General features: G+C 53.6%; 1 protein-coding gene across 4 annotated transcripts in view; it reads left to right on the plus strand.

The window, feature by feature from the left end:
• LRCH4 (leucine rich repeats and calponin homology domain containing 4) overlaps positions 1-20,046 on the plus strand; it is a 69,641-nt gene extending 49,595 nt beyond the window's left edge. For 3 of the 4 annotated variants that reach the window (XM_081167882.1, XM_081167883.1, XM_081167881.1), the window contains exons 2-18: positions 723-867; positions 2,112-2,238; positions 3,386-3,491; positions 3,638-3,774; positions 4,055-4,173; positions 4,311-4,407; positions 5,583-5,670; positions 5,801-5,922; positions 6,448-6,524; positions 7,648-7,782; positions 9,309-9,357; positions 11,427-11,475; positions 12,105-12,212; positions 13,718-13,824; positions 14,839-14,976; positions 16,318-16,395; positions 17,445-19,216. In XM_081167882.1, coding sequence (XP_081024008.1) covers positions 723-867; positions 2,112-2,238; positions 3,386-3,491; positions 3,638-3,774; positions 4,055-4,173; positions 4,311-4,407; positions 5,583-5,670; positions 5,801-5,922; positions 6,448-6,524; positions 7,648-7,782; positions 9,309-9,357; positions 11,427-11,475; positions 12,105-12,212; positions 13,718-13,824; positions 14,839-14,976; positions 16,318-16,395; positions 17,445-17,678 — 1,916 coding nt within the window. In that variant the 3' untranslated portion in view covers positions 17,679-19,216. Of the gene's footprint in view, positions 1-722; positions 868-2,111; positions 2,239-3,385; positions 3,492-3,637; positions 3,775-4,054; positions 4,174-4,310; positions 4,408-5,582; positions 5,671-5,800; positions 5,923-6,447; positions 6,525-7,647; positions 7,783-9,308; positions 9,358-11,426; positions 11,476-12,104; positions 12,213-13,717; positions 13,825-14,838; positions 14,977-16,317; positions 16,396-17,444; positions 19,217-19,701 lie in introns of those variants that run through there. The other variant, XM_081167880.1, reaches the window with a different exon arrangement.

Raw genomic sequence — 20,046 nt, forward strand, 5'->3', positions numbered from 1 at the left:
AGTCAGTCGCGGCCTCCTAACCTCCCTCGCAGGGTCGTTGTAAGGAATTGATTGAGGGGGGGGGTGTGAACTATGTTTTCCTTGGAGGAAAAGGCAGTATTCAGCGGAACCTCGGTTGTCAAACGTAATCCGTTCCGCAAGACCGTTTGACTTCCAAAACGTTTGGCAACCAAGGCGCAGTTGCCGAAATCCGTTGCGGGAAAAATGGAGCCGTTCAACTTCCGAGGCGCGTTCGAAAACGGAAGCATTCACTTCCGGGTGGTCAGTGTTCGAAAGCCGAAACGTTCGACTCCCGAAGCGTTTGGCGACCGAGGTTCCGCTGTACGAATGCAGTGGATCAGGTCTTCTGCTCACCTGCGTAAGAGAACAGGAGAAGCCAGCCAGGTGGAGATGTCCGTGGCCAACTTGGTCTCCCACCTGAGACGCACACGGTCGCAACTGGACCCACGCCAGTCACAAAGCGTGCCTGGCATCTGGGGGATTTTGAACGCTCCTTCCCCCTCAGCCTCCAGCAACCTGCCCCTGGGGAGGCTTCGCTGTGGGGCTGCCTGACTCCTCCTCCCCAAAGTTGCCCATCTTGGGCTGGAGCAAAGAGCCTCGGCGGAGGCTTCTGTCAGCCAGCCAGAGTCACTTGGAAGTGATTTTTTTTGGGGGGGAGACCTCCTTTTGGACTCTGCAGGGGCTTCCTGGGAGCTTAAAGACCCTGTTCTCTTCCTTCCCAGACCTCTCCCGAAACCGCTTTGCCGAGGTCCCCGAAGACGCCTGCCACTTGATGTCCCTGGAGGGGCTAAGCCTGTACCACAACTGCCTACGCAGCATCCCCCCCGCCATCGCCAACCTCCAAGCCCTCACCTACCTGAACGTCAGGTAACTCGCACAAGGGGGGAGCCAGAGAAGGGGGGGGAGGAAACGGGGTGTTTCTCCAGAGGGGCGGCGAGGGCTTTCTGGATTCCCTCACATTGGCATTTAAAGCCCTGCGCGACTCAGGCCCCCTATACTCAGGCCCCCTATACTCAGGCCCCCTATACAGACCCTCCCGGGTGCTGAGATCGGCAGAGGGGGCCTTGTCGGAAGTTCCTCTGGAACTGGAAGTTCCTTCCTTCTCCCCACAGAAGTGCGCCCAGCCCCTGGCTTTTGCCACCTGAGCTGCGGCTTTTTACGACCCATCTTGTTTCCCTGGTTGCAAGCTGTTTCGAATTGGCTTTTATTTCTTTTCAGTTTCCCAAGGTTATTCCAACAATAGCCCCATTATGACAATGCCGTTTCACATCTTTTCAAATTGCTTGTTTTTTTAAAAAAAAAATTAAGAATTTAAACAAAACATATTATCTTAAAACATATCATCTTTGATCCCCCCCATAAAATAACCCCCTCCCCCCCGACTTCCCTCAGTTCCAATCTCTGGTTTCTCTACAAATGCTATTCTCTGCATGTTACAAAACGGTATAGATCCTTAATTTATCTGACTGATTATTGTCGATAAAGAGTTTGTGAGCGTTTAGTCAAAACCTGCCAAGGAGTCCAGTTCACTTTGCTGTTTCTTTAAATACTTTGTAAAAGGTTCCCATTCATCTTTAAAATCGCAGTTATCCTTGTCCCGTAGTTTATGTCTCAATTTTGCCAATTCTGCATAGTCCATCAATTTCTCTTGCCATGATTCTTTAGTCGGTGTTTCCTCGTTCTTCCATCCTTGTGCTATTAAGACTCTCGCCGCCGTTGTCACATAAATGAAGATATTTTTCAGTTTCCTTGGCAGGTCTTTTCCTACGATCCCTAACAAAAATGCTTCAGGTTTCTTAACAAATGTTAGGTGGAGCATTTTCTTCAATTCATTGTATATCATTTCCCAAAACTTTTTAATTTCATTCCATTCCCACCACATAGGGTAGAATGTCCCCTCCTTTTCTTTACTTTTCAAATTGCTTCTGATGCTGCAACCTGCCGTGGGACTTCGGGGTGAAAGTCGGGAAATAGAGAAGACAAAATGGAATAAGCGCCCCCGCTCCCTTCCTCATTCCCCAGCCCACCCATCCTGCTTTGCCAGTCTCCCCTGAGATTTGGGAAGCCAGATCTCTCCTTCTCCTCCTCCACTGTTGTCTTCTTCCCTGCAGCCGGAACCAGCTCTCTTCCCTGCCCTCCTGCCTCTGCCGGCTGCCCCTCAAGGTCCTCATCGCCAGCAACAACAAGCTGGTCTCCCTGCCGGACGATATCGGCAGCCTCGGTACCCTCCGCCAGCTGGTGAGTCGGCAACGCCATGGGGTGAAATTCCTCCAAGGGACAGGGTGGGCATCTTTTGCTTGGCTTCCCCCAGGGTTCGGCCTCGCTGGTGTCTCCACGCTGAGCTGGGCTGAAGCCACGTGGGCAGTGGGAGGGATCCCCCAAGGCCCTCCAGACCTGAACCCCAAAGGCAGCAGGACCACCCCCCAACACACACAGCCATCACATGCTTCAATCCACTAGGACAACCCCCTGTATCCCTCTCTCACCCCAAATCGCCTTGAGGATGCCTAGGTAGAATTGTGACGGGGGGGGCCCTCTCTGCCCACTCAAACATACCAAGACAACACGAGAACGGGGCCTTTTCTGTGGTGGCTCCCCATTTGTGGAATGCCCTCCCCAGAGAGGCTCGCCTGGTGCTACCGTTGCATGTATTTGGGTGCCAGGCAAAAACCGTCCTCTTTACCCAGCCCGTCAGCCGTTAGACAGTCTATGTCCTTTTAATTTTATTGTTTTATCTTTTCGGTAAACTGCTTTGAGGTAGTGGTTGCATTTTTAAAAAATTAAATTAAATTGCTAATTATGTAAGTTTTCTTAATTAAATAAGCTTTCTTTTTTAATTTAAGTTTTCTTAATTAAATAAGCTTTCTCTCCCTGCCCCATGCGATGATATTTATTTATTTATTTATTTATTTATTTATTTATTTATACCCCACCCTCCCCGGCCAGAGCTGGGCTCAGGGAGGCTAACACCAGTAAAATTATAGTAAAAACATAACATAGGGGGGGACAATTTAAAATAAAATTTTAATTTAAAATGCAGCCTCCTTTTAATAGTGGCCCATAGATCAAAACCAATACGGGGAGGGAAACATAAGGGTCAGACTGAGTCCAGACCAAAGGACAGGCGGAACAGCTGCCTTGCAGGCCCTGTGGAAAGATGTCAAGTCCCACAGGGCCCTGGTCTCTTGTGACAGAGCGTTCCACCACGTCGGGGCCAGTGCTGAAAAGGCCGTAGCCCTAGTGGAGATGCCTCCAAAGCGGTCTTAGTACTGGCACCCCTAAGGCTCTCTCCCTGCCTCCAGGGCTCTCCCTCCCCCCACCACCACCACTGGGATGGGGCTCTGCTCACCTGTGACCTTTCCCCGAATCCTCTTTTCTGCCTCAGGACGTCAGCAGCAATGAGCTGCAGTCCCTGCCGGCGAGCGTGGGCGGCCTGGAGTCTCTTCGGGACCTCAACGTCCGGAGGAACCAAATCGCCGTCTTGCCCGAAGGTCGGTCCCTGCCCAAAGCCTTCCCCCTTTGCCAGCGCCATCTGGGCACCGGCAGATCCCCTGCTTCTAAACGGGCGACGGGGGCAGCCCTCCCTGCCCCTCTTCTTCCCCTCACTCACGGACGCCTGTGCTTTGCCCCACCTCAGAGCTGGCGGAGCTGCCCCTGGTTCGGCTGGACTTCTCCTGCAACCGTGTCGTCCGCATTCCCACCTGCTACCGCCACCTGCGGCACCTGCAGTCCATCCTGCTGGAGAACAACCCTTTGCAGTTCCCACCTGCGCAGGTAACAGGGGAGCAGGGGGGCGGGCAGCTGAGAGCAGAGACTGCTTGGAAGGGGGGGCCGGAGCCGGCCTGTGGTTCTGCCCACCCTTTCCATTTATCCTGCCGTTAGTGGGGGCTCTGAGTGGGGCCTGGGGGCCAGGATGTGCAACAGGCTGGCAGGGAAGGCAGGCACGATCCGGCAACTCGTCGCACCTCCTCCTCGCTAAACGGGGCGAACGGCCTTCGTTTTGCGGGGGCCGCCGCCGCCACCCTGTGACCCAGCGCCCCCGTTCTCCCCACAGATCTGCTCCAAAGGCAAAATCCACATCTTCAAATACCTCAACATGGAGGCCTGCAGCAAGGCGCGGCCTGACCTGGCAGAATTCGCACAAGGAACCCGCCCCGCCGGCTTCGGGACGTGGTAAGGCGGGCAGTGGGGGGCCTGAGAGGCTCTGCTAAGCAGCTGCTGCCCCATGGAAAGGAGCAGCGTGGCTCTGGAGTTGCTTTAGCCGCCGGATTGGGGCCGGAAGAGCATTGTTTCTGTGTCTGTTCCCACAGCCTCCCGGACGATTTCTACCCCGTGCGACAGTACGGCGGCCTTGACTCCGGCTTCAACAGCGTCGACAGCGGGAGCAAGCGGTGGTCGGGGAACGAGGTGCAGGAACGCCTTCCTCCTTTCCTTGCGGGGACATTTTTTACAGTTACGAAGGGGAAAGAGGGAGGGCTTTGCAGGGGCTCTGATCCCTGCCTAGGCAGCCCTCGAAAAACAGCCAGAGGGGCGTGACGTGAGCCTCCCGGCCCGGTTGTGTCCCATCCTAGACATGCCGTTATAGGATTGCAAGGTTGGAAGGGCCTGAGAAGTGGCCAATGATCACAGCTCACTAATGCCTGGCAGAAGGCTATCCAAACTCTGCTTAAAATACAAAGGAGAGTCCATCACCTTCCAGGGCTATAGAATTCTAGCATCATAAAGTGACAGGGAGCGGGCTAGTGTGGAGGACTCCCTGGTCCTGAATAGGGTAACTGTGCCCCCGAAGGACCAGGTGCGCAGCCTGGGAGTCATTTTGGACTCACAGCTGTCCATGGAGGCACAGGTTAATTCTGTGTCCAGGGCATCTGTCTACCAGCTCCATCTGGTACGCAGGATGAGACCTTCCCTGCCCGCAGACTGTCTCACCAGAGTGACGCATGCTCTAGTTATCTCCCGCTTGGACTACTGCATTGCGCTCTACATGGGGCTACCTTTGAAAGTGACTCGGAAACTACAACTAACCCAGAATGCGGCAGCTAGACTGGTGACTGGGGGCGGCCGCCGAGACCACATAACACCGGTCTTGAAAGACCTACATTGGCTCCCAGTACGTTTTCGAGTACAATTCAAAGTGCTGGTGTTGACCTTTAAAGCCCTAAACGGCCTCGGCCCAGTATACCTGAAGGAGCGTCTCCACCCCCATCATTCTGCCCGGACGCTGAGGTCCAGCGCCGAGGGCCTTCTGGCGGTTCCCTCATTGCGAGAAGCAAAGCTACAGGGAACCAGACAGAGGGCCTTCTCGGTAGTGGCGCCCGCCCTGTGGAACCCCCTCCCACCAGATGTCAAAACGATAAATAACTACCTGACATTCAGAAGACATCTTAAGGCATCCCTGTTCAGGGAAGTTTTTAATGTATGATATTTTAGTGTATTTTTGGTTTCTATGGAAGCCGCCCAGAGTGGCTGGGGAAACCGAGCCAGGTGGGCGGGGTATAAATAAATTAGTAGTAGTAGGAGTAGTAGTAGGAGTATTTCTCCTCTCTCCTCCTTCACCGCCCCTCGTTCTCCCCGCTTCTCAGTCCACAGATGAGTTTTCAGACCTCTCCTTCCGCATTGCCGAGCTGGCCAGAGACCCCAAGCAGTTGAGGGAGAAGCGCAACGGGACAGGTGAGCAGCCAGGCAGATGGAGGGGGTGGTGTTGCTAACAGCAAGACCTGACTTTGGCCCTGGAGGGAGGGGAAAAGAGGGAGAGCTGAGCCCTAACCTGCTTCCTTCCTTCCTTCCTCTGTTCCCCCAGTGGATGCCGCCGACCTGGAGCAGATTGACTACATTGACAGCAGTGTCAACGGGGAGGAAGAGGAGGACGAGGTCTCCGTGGGAAAGCCAGAGAGTGCCTCTCTGGGGACGGCACCCTCCGAGGTGAGAATGGAGCTTGCCCTCCTCCTGGCAGATCTTGTGGTTACTCTTGGGTCCTTCCGGGGCAGGATTTTCCCGCGTCCTGCTGGGAGAGTAGGGAGGGAGGGCAGGGGTAGCGTCCGAGGATGGCGAGGCCCCTTGCATTCTCCACAAGCAGAGGAATAACTCTAGGGTCCTGGGCGGGCAGAGTGTGGCGTTTGGGTGCTGGGGGCAAAAGCTTCCGAATCATCTTGTTTTGCTTGAACAAGATGATCACCACCTTCGTCCTGACCACCTTCTCGTGTCTGAGTTCCACAGTTCAGCTGTGAAAAAGGGGCTTTGTTTTCTCTGTCCCAAATCCCCCAACGCTCCGCTTCACGGGACGAGTTCTGGCGTCACGAGAGAAGGATGAAAGCTTTTCCCTATCTGCCTTCTCCTCCCCAGGCATAATTTTCTAAGCTGTCACATTGCAGCTTCAACCAGCAAATTAATTCCTCCCTTTCCCCCCCTTTATTTGCTCACGTTTTCTCTCTTCTTAACCTCTTCTAGGACTTCCAGAAGCCCAGGAAGAGCTCCTCCACTTCCCTCCAGAAAACAGGACTTGCGGATCAGGGCCCGACCAGCAGGTGTGTGGCGCCACCTTGCGGCCAGCTCCCTGCGCAAGCGGGCAGGATCTCGCGCTGGATGCAGCCTTGTCCCTGTGGGGTCTCCTTTCCATCTCCTCCAGCTCCCCTTCCTCCCAGGGTGCCGTTGCTCCCTACTCAATCCTGAGCTTGGGATGTGGGGTCCTCAAATCCCTCTTGGCCCAAACCCCACATGCTCTTCTGGGCTTTGAACCCACTTGCTGTGGGGCGGTGTTCTCTCCTTCTGAAAGGGGAGAAGCTTTTTCCTTTTGCAGGGGGTCAGGCGGGCAGCCAGTGATGGGCAGTGTTAATGGAGAAATCTGAGGGCTCCCTTGGACAAAAAACAAGGACCCCAGCCTGGAAGACCAGAGCAAAACAGCAGCCAGTCGGCTTGGTCTTGATTGAAGACTCTCGCGACAGGACTCCCACCTGCCACCAGGTGGAACAAGATGGAAGCCCCAAACAAAAGGGAACCCAAACTTTTATTAGCTGCTAATCCCCATGTTACACCCCCCCAAACTCCATCACTCATACATCTTGAAAGGGGAGGTCTGGTGGCAGTAATCTGAGCATCCTGGACCCTGCCCCATGGTTCCCCTTGCCCTCCACCAAATACCCATCAAGTGGAACAAAAAATATATTCACATTTCCCTGTTTCCCAGCCAAGTTATTCACACCCTTTTGTCTTCATCTGGGTTTGTTCTTTCTGGCATGGCTACCTGTCTGACACTCAGGTATCAGGAGGCCAGGGATTATCCCTCAGGCAGAGGGGCTGCTGAGGAGCTGAGCTCACAGGTCTAGATGAATTTCTGAAGTTTTCCCAGTGAGCCAGTTCATAGAAACATTTATCAGTGAATTCTTACATTTGGGATCGTGCAGCAAAGGCCCTTTGAATAGATAGGAAGAAACTGTGATGAAGTGTTTTGTGGGGACAAGTCACAAAAGTGATTGTGCTGGTTTTGGTAGTGGGCTGCATGTGCAGGATATCTGCTGGAGGGGCAACCCCCCCCCCAACCTCTGCAACAGTAGTGACCCCCATGGTTTTTTGTGTCCTTTGCTGCTGGGCGTGGCGATTGTCCCCCCATGGTCTCTGCGACCCCCTGCCTCTTGCTTCCCCCTCCTCCAGGGCCAGCCTTCCCCGGCCGGAGCCATTTGGGGAGGAGCGCCGTCGCCCCGAGATCCTTCAGCTGTGGCAGGAGAGGGAGCGCCAGCAGCTTCAGCAGCGGCCCCTGTGGAGCCAGGGGGCCGAGAGGAGGGAGAGGTAACGGCCGGGAGGGAGGGGTCGGGGGCTGGTGCTACTGCTTATTTCTGCCCTTTGTGGCTTAGGGTCCGCGTATTTATGTGACCGCCTCTCCTGGTCTGCCCCGCAGAGGACCTTAAGGTCCATGAAGAACCATAGTTTAGAGGTCCCGGGCCCTAAGGAAGTTAGACTATCCTCCACCAGGGCCTTCTCAGTGGTGGCTCCGACCTGGTGGACTGCTCTGTCCCAGGAGACCAGGGCCATGCAGGATTTAACCTCCTTCCGCCGGGCCTGTAAGACAGAGCTATTCCACCTGGCCTTTAATTTGAATTCAGCCTGATCTTTTATTTCCCTTCTCTTCCCTCCCTCCCCTTTTATGAAGGTCACCTGCTCTGAGACCCCACAGCTAATTCTCCCCTGGGCTCCTCGCTGGCCCAAGTAGGACCAATTCAGCCAGCTAGCCCTGGGGATTATCTAATTGATTTTTGAATTTTACTGTTATTCATGTTTTTATACTGTATTTTATGCTGCTTTTATAATTAAGTGTTTTGAAGTGTTTTAAATTTGTTGTTAGCAGCCCTGAGCCCGGTTTTTGAACCGGGAAGGGTGGGGTATTTAAATTATTATTATTATTATTATTATTATTATTATTATTATTATTATTATTATTATTATTATTATTAACAGTATTTGCATACTACCCTATCATTAAAAATGCAGCAATAAAACCATGCCATAAAAGCCACAAGAAGCTGGAAGCAGACATTGCTTAACCCTTGTGGAAGGAGCTGCCCTTAACTGCCTGCCTGCAGCCCCAAGCCGTGCCCCCCCCCCCAGTGCCTGTCAGAGGGAGGACTTGAACCCAGGCCTCCTCAGCCCAATCCTCTGCCCACTTTATGCTGTTGGCTGCTATTGCTATCGCTCTCTTCATCAAATAAATAAGATGGGACTCCCATCTTAAAACCCAGAAGCCGGTGGCTGTTTCTATAGTGGTACCTCGGTTTTCGAAACGTCTCAGAAGCCAAACGTTTCGGAACCCGAACATCGAAATCCCAGAAGTAATTGCTTCCGATTTTGAACGCATCTCGGAAGTTGAACGGCTTCCTAGGTGTGTTTTTCATTTTTCTCCGTTGACTTTGCCAACCGCTCTATGCGCCCTCAGTTGTCGAACATTTCAGAAGTCAAACGAATGGATCGTGTCCGACAACTGAGGTTCCACTATATTTCGTTTCATTTCATTTATTGCATTGATAGCCCAGCCTCTTCCTCCGAGGAGCTCCAGGTGGTGTGTGTGGTTCTCCTCCTCCTCCTCCTTTAATCCCCACAACGACCCTGCAGGGTGGATTAGACTGGAAGGCAGGGATGACTGGCTTCACGGCCAATTGCGGGGATTTGAACCCGGGCCTTGAACCCTGTAACCGCTACGCCAGCCTGGTTGTTGGGAAAGGGGGTCCTGAGTGATGCAGCCCTTCCACCCAGGACACCAGCTAGACGGGTCCAGCCTCTCTCTCTCCTTGACTCCGGCTTTCTTCTCTCCCCCATGGCAGCCTGGCAGAAAGCAGCAGCAGCCTCTCCCAGCTGAAGCATCGGAACCAGGTAAGGACAGAGGGAGGGGGCGTGCATGTCTCCCCCTGTGTCTGCTTTCCATTCAGAACATTTTGGGCGCTCTTCACGTGGTTTCACAATGAAGGCTGCAAACACCTCCTAGTATGGGGAGGACCCTTTGGTTCCTTCCTGGGATTATATATGGACTGTGCAGCTTGGGGGCTCCAGCCTGCCTGGCGGTACCCACTCAGCATTGCTCTCCCGGGGCCCAGGGGACCGCACTGGGCTCTCCGGCCACCGACGGCAAAGTTCTCAATGCTCTCCAACTTTCAAAGAATCAGTACCAATGACCTTCTAGGCTGTGGGACATAGATCGCCAGGAACTAATCTCGGCTGCGGAAAAAAACATGTTCCCCTCTTTATTTTCGACTCCCTTGGGCGTAGGAATTTAACCTTAATTATTTACAATTTTTGTTTAACCTGCAAGAAAGAAGGGCTTTTCCGCTGGCTAGGTTCAATTCTAATCCTTCTAACCTCCTTTGGGGTAGGTTTGCGGGTTTGGCAGAAGGAGACAGGTTCTGCCCATGCGATGCCCACCGGGTGGAAACTCTAGCTCACATGGCCCTTGAATGCAAAATGTATGGTGATCTCTGCCAACAATTTTTAGACCATCTATGTATTCTAACATGTAAACCAGAGACTGAGGTTATACGCTTCTTATGACAGGGGAGAGACCAGGAGCTCACCAAGACAGTAGCTAAGTTCCTCTATTTGATATTTTTTTTGTCGCTGAAGTACGCTACAGGATCCTGCCCTTGCTGGAAACCCACAGAGATGAAACGGGTTGCTCGCCTCTTCTTCCCTTTGGCGGGTGGCTGTGCTGTTGAAGTGGCGACGAGATCGCACTGGCCTATTTATTCTGAATGTTCCTATGTGTTGCCAATAAAGGTTACTTGACTTGGCAATGAAGGCTCCCAGCCAGACAGGAGGGCTGTCTTCTGCTGTGTAACTAGAGCCACATTGCTCCAGTGTCTTCCCCTCCCTTTGTGTAATGACATGAGCAGAGCCTGCTGGGATCAGGCCAGCCGTCTGCCTAGTAGCCCAGCACCCTCTTCCCACAGAGGCCAACCAGGTGTGTGGCGTTCCCAAAGCAAGGAAGGATTGGACTCTGATGAATAAAATACACACGAGGCTTGACCAGCAAGACTCCGGGAGGAGTGCGTATAATAATAATTCCTTCTCCACCCCTTGGCCCAGGTCGTTTTATTCACAAAAGAACTTTTTACACAGTGTTCGTAAGAACCAATCCGATTTCCCCTGAGCATTTCAAAAAACCCCACGTGGGACAAAGTTAAAGATTAAAACTACAAAGAGCTGATTTGAGCATGCATAGTAGTTCAGAGTAAATAAAATAGGAAACAAGGAGGGAATGCTTTTGGGAAACCCCAGAGGTCATAAACAGGAGAGGCAGTATTTGCCATCTCCTTGTGAACTCTCTTCCTGGCCCTGAAGATCTATCTAAAGGTTAAACTACGTCAAAGCAACCTACTATCTTTATGTCCTGAGGATGCCTGATGAAGCAACCGGCCTGTGTTTCAGAATGCTGATATGTGCCTGTCAGCAAATGGCAGAGGTAGAGAGGCTTGTGGGATTTGATCAGGAACTATTGTCAATGAATCAAACCCAGTCAACACAATGCTTTCATGGCGGACACAGTGGCTTGCTCCATATTTCATAATTCCTCGTAGCAATCCCACCTGACCCCCACACTCTGGATTTTTGCACCCCTACATTGGTGCCTGCTGGAAACCTGCCAGCAGGATCCGAGCACAAAGCCCCTTTCCCTCCTGGGGTTTCCAGAAACTGGCGTTCAGAAGCAGCGTCACCTCCAGCTGTGGAGGCAAACCATAGCCATGGAGGCTAGAAACCATGGGTAGCCCTCTCCGCCTCCATGAATTGGTCTACTGCTCTTTTAAAGGCATCCAAGTTGGCGGCCAACCCTGTGGCAGGGAGTTCCGCAGTATAATGATGCGCTGCATGAAGAAGGACTTGGTTTTATCTGTCCTGAATCCAAGTAACGGTGCCCCCTTTCCCCACCCCAACCCCAATCTCTCTTTTAGGGACCAGAGCAGCTGTCTGGCTCCCCCAGGCAAACTCTGCACTCTGCAGGTGAGTTCCTCCCAATATCTGGAGGGGGTCGGGCACGGATGAGTCTCCTGGCAAGCAGAGGGGGAAGCTTTTATTTATTATTTCATAAAACCTGGTAAGAAGCAAAAGCCTCAAAGTGGTTTGCAATGGAAAATCAACAGCCGTAATTCAAGTTAAAATAGCGATAGACTAAAAACAAATTGAAACTCACGTCGACTTTCTTAACATCTGGGAAGGCTTGTCTGGGTGGATTTGGGGCTTTCGGATTTGAGAGTCACCCCGTGCGACACCCTACCTCTCACCTTCTGTTCCCCCGTCAGCAATCGGGCTGCAGCATTCTGCACTGACAACCACCTCTGGTTCAGGCACAAGGGAAGCCCCACATTGAGGGGTGCCTTGAGGCATCTCCTTTCCTTGGGGGCTCAGAGCCTGCAAAGCGGTGTGTGTGTGTGTGCGTGTGTGTGTGTGTGTGTGTGTGTGTCCGTCCCTGGCAGGCAGTTTGCAAGACTGGTGCAGGATTGAGGTTGGGGAGGCAGGAATCCGGTGGTCTCCTCTGGGGGCGTCAAGGCGTCCATTTGCTCCCTGCCACCTCCTCCAGTGCAAATCCCCAGCTCAGCGCCCTCTTTTCTCATCCTCTCCCTCCTTTGCAGATCCCGTTCACCCTGCCTACCCTTCGTCCCGGGAGCCCGGCTCCGTGCAGAAGCCTTCCAGCTTCCTTTTCCGCTCCTCCTCACGAAACAACATGCAGCGGGGCTCCGGTGAGTAGGGGAAAGGGGAGAAGCCTCTGTAGGGACTCGCCCCCTCCGTCGGGCAGCGGGGCTGCTGGGCCCTCTGTGGCCACGCATCTCCCCCCTCGCCCCAAAGGGTGTGGCCTCCTGACACAGCCAAACGGGGCTTGGGATCGGGGCCAGTGCAGGCTCCCAGAGGCCACCCTCCATCAACATGGTCCATTAGCAGGTTCAGAACCCCACAGCATCAATTCTCGCCAGCGAAATGGGGCTGTGGCAGACCGTGAGGTGCCCTTGTTTCTTTTGGTTATCTCCCGCTTGGACTACTGCCATGCGCTCTACGTGGGGCTACCTTTGAAGGTGACCTGGAAACTACAATTAATCCAGAATGCGGCAGCTAGACTGGGGACTGGGAGCGGCTGCCGAGACCACATAACACCAGTCTTGAAAGCCCTAAACAGCCTCAAAGGCCCAGTAGACCTGAAGGAGCGTCTCCACCTCCATCGTTCTGCCCGGACACTGAGGTCCAGCGCTGAGGGCCTTCTGGTGGTTCCCTCCCTGCGAGAAGCCAGGTTGCAGGGAACCAGGCACAGGGCCTTTTTGGTAGTGGTGCCCGCCCTGTAGAATGCCCTCCCACCAGATGTGAAAGAGAACAACAACTATCAAACTTTTAGAAGACATCTGAAGGCAGCCCTGTTCGGGGAAGCTTTTAATGTTTAATAGGTTATCGCATTTTAGTGTTTTGTTGGAAGCCGCCCAGAGTGGCTGGGGAAGCCCAGCCAGATGGGCGGGGTATAAATAATAAAGTATATTATTATTATTATTATTATTATTATTATTATTTGGAGTGAAGGGCACCCAGGTTTATTACAGTTTACGCGTTGCATTTCCACCCCACCTTTTCCTCTGGGGAGCTCAAGGTGGCACACCTCGTCCCATCCCATCCCCAAATTTTATTTTTAAAATAATTTTTATTAACAAACCAATCAAATCACATTAATTTTTGTTGGGGGTACCCATGCTTCGAGCTCCGAAAGGGATCCAATCATCTTTATTGCTGCTGCTTTGATGTTCACAGTTCTGTCCGATTAGTATTCACAGTTCTGTCCATTCCTCTCCTTGTTATTTTCCTCATCTCTTGTTATCGTATGTTTTTCCTTTCTTTGTCACCTCTGCCGTCCCCAAATTTTTATCCCCTGTGGGGGAAGCGAGGCTGAGAGGCAGTGACTGGTCCCCGAGGTCACGCCCAGTGAGCGTCACAGCCCAGTGGGAGCATTTGAACCCAGGTCCTGATTGAACCCTCTAATCACTGCACCACACTGGCTCTACGGCTTCTGGTACCCTTCTTTGGAGTGACCCCCACATCCACCCAGCCTTCCAGGCCCCCGCCCCATTAATTTCAGGAGGGCAGAAGCTGCGAGGGGCACGATGTGGATGTAACTTGTGCCCTTCTGCACGGCAAGACTTGGTGCTCTTCCCAGGCCTCTGAATGAGGAACTGGTGGCTTTGAGCTTTCCCCCCTCTTTCCTCCCCAGGTTCCTTCTCGCCCGACCTCTCCCCTTCTGAGCTCAGGAACCAGCGGAGGCTGCGTGCCGGAGAGCAGGCCCAGGACGAGAGGGAGCATGCAGCTCAGCTGCGCAAGGTACAGACCCCCCAAGAGCCAGGAGGAAGCCGCTTCCAAGGGGGCGCATCTCCTGGTGGCTGAACTGTAAACAAAACCTCGCATTAGGAGTGTGACGGGCTCAACAGGTATACCGCCCCATACCCATAGCTCCCAGGGCAGCTCACAACACAGAAGCGCAATAAAAAAGGAAAATGCAGATTAAAAATAAGAGAAATACAGTGGTACCTCTGGTTGCGAACGGGATCTGTTCCGGAGGCCCGTTCGCAACATGAAAAGAGCACAACCTGAAGCGCCATATCTGCGCTGGTGCGCGGTGCGATTTGGTGCTTCTGTGCATGCGCGATGCGCGATTTAGCACTTCTGCGCATGCACGAGCGGCGAAACCCAGAAGTGACCCTTTCTGGTACATCCGGGTCGCAGCAGGACGCAACATGAAGCAAACATAACATGAGGTATGATTGTACATTCCTATGCCGCTTTATATTTTTGAGGAAGGAAATGTCCAGACGAAACATTCAGAAATGCAGGCAGCCACCGTTTGAGGCGCGTTCGAATCGTGCCCAACTCGGGAGCAGGCAGAAAGCATCTCTAGAAGGGGTGGCGCAGGGTGTTGGCTTTCTCGACAGTGATTCAAAGACACGTGATTTCACCGAAACGCAAGGTGCCTTGGGGTGTTACCCCCGTGTCGGTGGGGAGCTGCTTGTAAAACATTGCAGAAGGCAGCTGTAGATGGAGTAAGCGGGGATGACTTGAGGGGGCAGCAACGGAGGCATGTTGCGGCTTTGCTCTGCCCTCCCCAGTCAGAGGCAGCGATGCGCCTCAGGGGCCTGATCCGGCCGGCTCTCCTTATGTTCTGCTGTTCCTCGGACGCTGAGCCTGACCCAGCCGGGCCCTTCGTCGATTCTTACTCTCTCCCAGTAAAAGATGACCAGCATTAGTGGCACACAGCTCCAGAGGATGCTGAGAGGTGGATGTCCAGGGAGCCCTCGATCCTTGGCCTGACTGCTCCTCCTCTCCCCTTCTTCCCCGCAGGCCATCGAGTCCCAGCTGAACGTCACCCTGGCCGAAGACCTGGGCGAGGCGCTGGCCAACGGGGTGGTCCTTTGCCAGCTGGTCAATCACCTGCGCCCTCGAGCCGTGCCCTTCATCCATGTGCCCTCCCCGGCTGTGGTGAGCCTTTGGGGTCGGGGAGCCTGCCAGACCCCACAAGAACGTCCCCTGTGCTCCTGACAGATCAGGGGCTCCCAAGCTGCCCCCTTGGACCCATAAACTCTTTTTTTATATAAATTTATTTGGTTTTTCAAATTAAGAGTTTTACAATTGCATATCCAGCATACAACATAAAAACAAGCGTCTCCTGGAATTCTTCTGGGAAGCTTTTAATGTTTAATAGGTTATTGTATTTTAGTGTTTTGTTGGGAACCGCCCAGAGTGGCTGGGAAATCCAGCCAGATGGGCGGGGTATAAATAATATATTATTATTATTATTATTATTATTATTATTATTATTATTATTATTATTATTATTATTATTATTCCCTCCTCCCCTTTATGAGTCCTATTGTTAAACATTTCCTCCTACATCTTTCATAATAATACAAATCTCTCACATCGCCATTATATCCAAAATTGATCATGAAACTACAAGGGTTATTCCAGTCCTACTAACGATGTTTACAATGGTCTTTAAGATAAGTTATAAATTTTCCCCATTATTAACATTTTGTGTTCCTGATGGCATAAATGGCCGGAAGAATCAGAAATCAGGAAGACCTTGGACCCATAAACATAATAATAATAATAATAATAATAATAATAATAATAATAATAATAATAATAATAATAATAATTTATTATTTATACCCCGCCCATCTGGCTGGGTTTCCCCAGCCACTCTGGGCGGCTTCCAACTGAATATTAAAAACAGTACAGCATCAGACATTAAAAACTTCCCTAAAGAGGGCTTTTGTCTTTTAGGTGTCTTTTAAAAGTAAAATAGTTGCTTATTGCCTTGTCATCTGCTGGGAGGGCCTTCCACAGGGCAGGCGCCACCACCGAGAAGGCCCTCTGCCTGGTTCCCTCCCCTATGAAGGACATAATTCAGAATAGCAGTTTTGTTTCTACGACCCGCTAATAACAGTAGAATTCAAAACAGTAGAAATTGCTGCTGATTCAAAATTCGGTTTAAGCTACTTAAGTTTGATCGGTTCAAAAAAACGAATGGGCACTGGATCCCAGTTCCCTCCTGGCACCCCCCCCCCGCCTCTGAGCTCCCCCCTCCCGCCCCAGGGGCACCTAGACCAAGTCTGCCCAGCCCGAGGGGTGCGAGAAGCTGCCTTAGGTCATTGCTTCACCCAGCTTAGTACGGCCTGCACTGGCCGGCAGCAGCGGCTGCCCAGGACTTTAGGCAGAGAAGAATCCCCGCCAGCCCAGCCTTCTGCGTGCCAAGCGGGTATCCTTCCCCTTGGCCATTGCTGAGCTGACCACCTCTTTCTCTCCCTCTCAAAACAGCCAAAGCTGAACGCCATCAAAAGCCGGAAGAACGTGGACAGCTTCTTGGCCGCCTGCCGCCAGCTGGGGCTCCCGGAGGTGAGGTTGGGCATCTGCAGGGGTCTAGTTTGTGTGCTGCTGCTTGCTTGTGCCTGCTGGGGAGGGAGGATTGGGTGGGGGGACACACAGGAAGACCCTCCTTTGAGAAATGGCCCCCAAGCCCTGTTTTTACACAACACACACACTCTCTTTCCATTCCTGCTCACGCATTGCCCCCACCGACTCCTTCCCCAGTACAACTCAGAGCCGTAGAGCTGGAAGGGACCCCCGAGGGTCATCCAGCCCAACCCCCCGGCTCAGGGAGCCACCCAACCCCTGCTTAAAACACCTAGGGAGGAGAGCCCGCCAGTTTGCGAGGGGGTCCGTTCCGCTCTCAAACAGCTCTCGCCGTCAAGACGTTATTCCTGACATTTGGCCGGAATCTCCTCCCTTGCCGTTTGAAGCCGTGGGTTCAGATCCTGCCCTCTGAAAGCCAGCTGGCTCCATCATCCACAGGATGATAGAATGGTACAGCTGGAAGGGACACCGGGGGGTCATCCATCCCAACCCACTGCAATGCAGGGATCTCACGGTGGCCGTTGGGCAAATGAGTCCCGGTTTCCGGTCTGGCTGCCCTTCTCTGCAGACTCTGAGACCCCTCCCTCCCCACCCACAGGCCACCGACCTTCCTCCGTGCCTCTGTGTGCAATGGCAGAGCTGGAAGGGACACCGAGGGGTCATCCATCCCAACCCACTGCAGTGCAGGGATCTCACGGTGGCCGTTGGGCAAACGAGGCCCGGTTTCCGGTCTGGCTGCCCTTCTCTGCAGACTCCGAGACCCCTCCCTCCCCACCCACAGGCCACCGACCTTCCTCTGTGCCTCTGTGTGCAATGGCAGAGCTGGAAGGGACACCGGGAGGTCATCCATCCCAACCCACTGCAATGCAGGGATCTCACGGTGGCCGTTGGGCAAACGATTCCCGGTTTCCGGTCCGACTGCCCTTCTCTGCAGACTGTGACCCCCCTCCCTCCCCACCCGCAGGCCGCCGACCTTCCTACGTGTGCTACCGGTCTTTTTTTGTGTGTGTTCTGTGTTCCCTTTGCCACAGGTCTCTCTCTGCTCCGCCTCCGACGTGGCTGCCCTCCTGCAAGGCAACGTCCGCGGCTTGCTCCGCCTCCTCGAGGCCCTGCTGCCGCTGCCATCGCCGCCGCCCGCGCCCCCCGGGGGGGGCAGGCCCCTCGCCCCGCCCGCCCTCTCCGAACACCTCGCTGGCTTTGGCGTCTTCTATGTCGTCCTCATGCTCCTCCTCTACTTCGCCTATCGCAACCTCTGCGGCTGCTGAGCGGGCGGGCAGCGGGGGGTCCCCGGCCACCCCCACCGGGCAGGAACAGGTTCTCCAGGGCAGACGTGGGTCAGGGCGCGTGCCCCACACTCCCCAGGCTGCATTGGCGCAGGGGTGGAAGTCAGGGTGTCAGCCGTGCAGTTGAAGCAGGACACAGACAAATACAATTTTCCCCGAGGCCAGCGATCCCTGCAATTCCCCCCCTTTAATAATAATAATAATAATAATAATAATAATAATAGCTCTCCCTTCCCCAGTCATAATTAGCTCCCTCTGCCAGGCCCAAGGGGCAGGGGGGAGTGCAGGGCAGCCCCCCCCCCCTTGGCACCTGCCGTTCGGTCTCCTCTGTGCCTTGCTCCCCTAGCGAAAGGTGTTTCGGGGGCCGTATTTTGGCCGGGGGGGAGAAGCCGCCAACTTCCTCCACCCCTCGGTTCACATGCACTTAAAACTGCGTTGCACTAATTCACGAGTGCCTGCAGGGGGGAGCTGGGTGCGTGCGGCAAAGGAGCACTAGCAGGCCCCCCCAAAGAAACCTTAGGCGGTCCTAAAGCCTTGGCCCACCCACTCCGACACTGTGGGGTCTTCGCTGCCCCTGACCTCAGACACAGAGCACGTCTCTGAACCAAATGTCACCCCCTACCCCAGATTTTGTGCCCGCTCCCCTGCGCTGGCAAACCTTTGAGGGGCTCGGCTGTTTCGCACCCCAAAGTATGCCCTGGGGCACCTTGGTTTGTGGGCTAAAGGCCACTTCTTCCTCAAATGCCCTTGCCCCCCCCGAAGCCTTTTGGGGTTCCCTGTTCTGGACCTCTTCCCTTTTGGGGCTTCTCGGGGGCACCCGACGCTGGACTTGCACTCTTGCCCTTCCTTTAATCCAAACGTGCAATTTCTGAAGGTCCACGGAGGGAGGGAGAGATGGGGGCATCTGCCGTGTTCCAGCCCACCCCATAATCTCTCTGGCACGGTGCACCCCCCAAGTCCGGGGTGGCGTTGTGGGGGGGGGGAGGCCTTCAACAGGTGACAGGAATCGCCTTAATTCAGGGCAAAAGCGGCTCCTCTTTCTACAGACGGCTGCAGTCAAAATTCCAGCCCCTTCTAGTCTCGCTCCCCATCTCCGCTGCCTTAAATATATTAAATTATACATATATATTTTATATAAATATATAAATATATATATATATATTTGAAGAGGATTATGGAATACTGTAATGTAAAGGGGAAAATTTTTTGGGGTGTCTTTTTAAGCATGTACAGAATTGTAAATATGTGGTGCTCTCCATCGATCGCCTGCCCCCCTCTCTTGAGCAGGGGGGGGGCAAAAATCTTTTTCAAGGGCTTTGGGGTTGTTGCTCCCCCCTTATTTCACAGTCTCCCCACCCCACCAAAAAAAAAGGACTGCTGTACATTCTGCATTTGTTTTCTTCTTGCTTTTTTTGTTCCTTCTCGAGAGGCGGCTCCCGTGTTTTCTGTTTTGTTCCTCCTCGCCTCGACTCCTGTACATTGTAAAATACCAAGAAATGAATTCTTTTTTTTCCAAACGACGGCAGCAGCAGCAGCCTTTGTTTCTTCCTTCCGCCTCCGTCGTCTTCTGGGTTGTCTTTGTACTTTTCCCTTCCTGTAACCGCTGGTGGGGCGGGAGCAAGTTTGCTTTTTGCAATCCGTGTTATGGGGTAGGTGCGGGTTGCGGTCTGACGGTCAGAACTTGCTGGTGGGAGTTGTAGTTCAGCGGTTGGGAGTTGTAGTTCAGCGGGGGGGGGCTCCCAAAGCCTCCCTCCCTCCACCCACTGCAGAACCCACCCTGACCTCGAATGTGCGCATGCACACCTTTTCCCGCCTGCAAAGGGAGATGTGTGTGGCTCAGGCGCACTTTTCCACCGGCTCCTGTGTCCAGCCGGGCAGATGTGGGAGGCCGTCTCGGCCAGCGGCGCCTGGCCAGACCATCCTCCTTTGGCTTGTCCTACCGAGAGAAGCACCGCCTGCCTTTGCTAACTTCTGCCCCCCCTCCCGTGCCCCCCACCCCCTTCAGGAGTCTCTCTGCTCCCCCCACCACGTGCTGGAAGAGGAGGGTCTGCCCCGCGTGGCCGAGACGGTTCGGACTCTGCTGGCAACACGCTGCGCTGCCCTACCTCTGGGGCGCCAGAAGACCTAGGCGGACCAGACAGGGTGGCCTAGGCGGACCGGACAGCAGGGACTGCGCCGATCCGAAACTTGCAGGGCGGCGGTGCAAAGCCGTAATCGCTCAGGGATCTCCGTCGGGACCAAGCAAGAGGAGCCGGGCGCTTTGCCCACAGGGAAACGGACTCCACATTTGAAAGGGGCGAGAGGGCAAGAGCCCTTTGTCAACGGCTCTCTTCTCATCCAAATTCAACAA

The sequence above is a fragment of the Podarcis bocagei genome (genome assembly GCF_964188305.1).
Source record: "Podarcis bocagei genome assembly, chromosome: 13".
In the NCBI taxonomy this organism is placed as follows: Eukaryota; Metazoa; Chordata; class Lepidosauria; order Squamata; family Lacertidae; genus Podarcis; species Podarcis bocagei.